At 66.6% G+C, this 2,644-nt stretch overlaps 1 protein-coding gene across 1 annotated transcript; it reads left to right on the top strand.

Annotated features, from left to right (window-relative positions):
* The first annotated feature begins 357 nt into the window (after positions 1-357).
* On the top strand, positions 358-2,159 carry LOC123936071 (proline-rich protein 2-like). The gene is made up of 4 exons (XM_045996848.1): positions 358-442; positions 633-977; positions 1,117-1,266; positions 1,822-2,159. Exons 1-4 carry the CDS (start codon positions 358-360, stop codon positions 2,157-2,159), a joined length of 918 nt encoding a protein of 305 aa, XP_045852804.1.
* Positions 2,160-2,644: the final 485 nt, after the last annotated feature.

The raw sequence follows: 2,644 nt of genomic DNA, 5'->3' as shown, positions 1-2,644 counted from the left end.
TTTTCAGAATGACAAACAGAAGATTTAAAGCTTGACCCAGTTTCCAGTTATTGAACATCTATCTCCTTTAGTAGTGTTAGGGTCCATGATCAAAGACTGATGCAAAGCCAGTCGAGAAAAGCTTTATTTCACGCCAAGCATCAAAAATCAAACCAACCAGTTGGGGCCCTCTCTTACAAAGAGGCAATGAGAACACCGAGCCCAATGCCGCTGCTCTGGACAACGCCGCTCCCAACTCCGCTACCCAACCACAACGCTCTGGACAATACTCCTAGCCAATGAGGACCCTACCCGGCGGTGCCGCTCCCCGATGGTGAGGCCGCTCCAGATGGCGACGACCCTACCCGATGGCCAGCGATGACCTTCCCAGGCATGGGACCAGGAGGCGTGGCCCCTTCCAGGCAGCGAGGCCTTTTTCCTGCAGTGAGGCCGCTTCCCAGTGGTGAGACCACTTCACGATGACGACCCTACAGGACTGCGAGTGAGGATCCTACCCAGCGAGGCCACTCCCAGGCGGTGAGACCCCCTTCCGGAGGGCGGGTGATGACCCTACCTGAGGGCGAATGACGACCCTACCGGCGAGCCTGCTCCCTGGCGGAGCGGCCCTTTCCCTGTGGTGTGGCCCCTTCAAGGCGGTGAAGCCCCTACAGGGCGGCGAAAACCCTACCCAAAGGCGAGTGATGGCCCTCCCTGGCGGCAGCGACACTCCCCTGCGAGGCCGCTTACTGGCAGCGCTGCTGCTCGGTTGAGACGCCGCTTCCCAACTGAGAGGCCCCTTCTGGACAGCGATGACCCTACCCGACAGCGAGCAATAATCCTACCCAACAGAGGGCAAGGCCCTTCCCAGCGGCGAGGCCCCTTCCCAACTAGGAGCCATTACCCTACCTGGCGAAGCTGCTTCACGGCGGCGGGCGACGACCCTCCCCTGCGAGGCCGCTCCCCGAGGCGCCGCTCCCCTGCAGCGCCACTTCCCAGCTGTGAGGCCCCTTCCTGACTGCGGGGAAGGCCCCTTCCCAACTACAAGCTATGACCCTACCCAGCGAGGCCACTCCCCGGAGGCGTGAAACCTTGCAGGCGGAGAGGCCCTTTGCCGGCAGTGAGGCCGCTTCCTGGCAGTGAGACCACTCCAGGACAGCGATGACCCTACACCAGTGAAGATGCTACCCAGCCAGGCGGCTCCCCTGCAGCGAGACCCCTTCCTGGTGGCAGGCGAGGCCCCTTCCCGACTACCAGCGAAGACCCTACCCAGAGAGCCCATTCCCGACGGTGGGCGAGGCCCGTTCCCCAGGGCGGGCGAGGTCCCTAAGCCGGGAGGCTGCTCCCAGGCAGGGCCCGCTCCCCAGCAGCGAGGCCCCTTCCCGAAGCCTGGTGAGGCCCCTTCCTGGTGGCGGGCGACCACCCTACATGGCGAGGCCACTCCCTGAGGACTCTGCTCCTTCCCCGGGGCGATGACCCTCCCCAGCTAGGCCTCTCCCTGATGGCGCTGCTGCTCCCCTGTGGCGCCGCTTCCGGATGGCGAGGCCCCTTCCAGACAGCAGGCAAGGCCCCTACCCCAGGGCAGGCGAGGCCCCTTCCCGACTAGAAGCAACCACCCTACCAGACAAGGCCACTCCACCGCGGCGCAGCCCCATCCCGGAGACGGGCGGCGACCCTCCCCGGCGGCAAGCAATGATCCTACCCCGTGAGGCTGCTCCCCAGCAGCGTGGCCCCTTCCTGGCGAGGACCCTCCCCGGCGGCGACGACCTTCCCCTGCGAGGCCGCTCCCTGGAGGCGCTGCTGCTCCCCTGCGGCGCCGCTTCCTGACTGTGAAGCCCCTTCCAGACTGCGGGCAAAGCCCCTACTCCACGGCTACCAGCGACCACCCTACCCGGCGAGGACGCTCACTGGCAGAGCGGCCCCTTCCTGGCGGCGTGGTCGCTTCTCAACAGCAACGACCCTACCCGACAGAGAGCGACGATCCTACCCAGCGAGGCAGGTCCCCATGGCTAGACACATTCCAGACGGCGAGCGAGGCCCCTCCCTTCCCGACCACGGGAGAGGCCAATCCAGGCGCCACAGGCTCACCCGCGGGGAAGCTCTTTCCTGACACCAGGCACGGCCCCTTCCCGACCGCGAGGCATCTCGCCGGCGGCGACGACCCTCCCCCGCGGCGAGCATAGACCCTCCATGGCGGTGGGCGACAACCCTCCCTGCCCCGAGCAACGACCCTACCGGGGGAGCCCGCTCCCTGGGGGCGCCGCTCCTTCCCGGCAGCTACGACCCTCCCCCTGGTGGCCACCACCCTCCGCAGTGGCGAGGCTGCTCCTCGGGGCGAGACTGATCCCCAGCGGCAAGGCCCGTTCCCGACGACGACGCTGGCCCCGAAGACTACCCTACCTGACGAAGACCCTTCCCGGTGGCGCTGCTCTCTGACGCGGCCGCTCCCCAGCGACGCAACCGCTCCTGACCATGAGGCCGCTCTGGAGGAAGAGGCCGCTCCAGAGGAAGAAGCCGCTCCCGATGACGAGGCCGCTCCCCAGCGACTAAGCAGCTCCGGACGATGATGCCGCTCCCGAGGACAACGCCACTCCCGAAGACAGGCTGCTCCCAGACGAGGAGGCTGCTGCCTGGCGACGCTGCCCTTCCAGACGACGAAGCTGCTCCC

This window comes from Meles meles, unplaced genomic scaffold (assembly GCF_922984935.1).
Source record: "Meles meles unplaced genomic scaffold, mMelMel3.1 paternal haplotype, whole genome shotgun sequence".
NCBI classification, from domain to species: Eukaryota; Metazoa; Chordata; class Mammalia; order Carnivora; family Mustelidae; genus Meles; species Meles meles.
The sequence above is the reverse complement of the archived record's forward strand: the minus strand, read 5'-3'. Positions and strand labels throughout refer to the sequence as shown.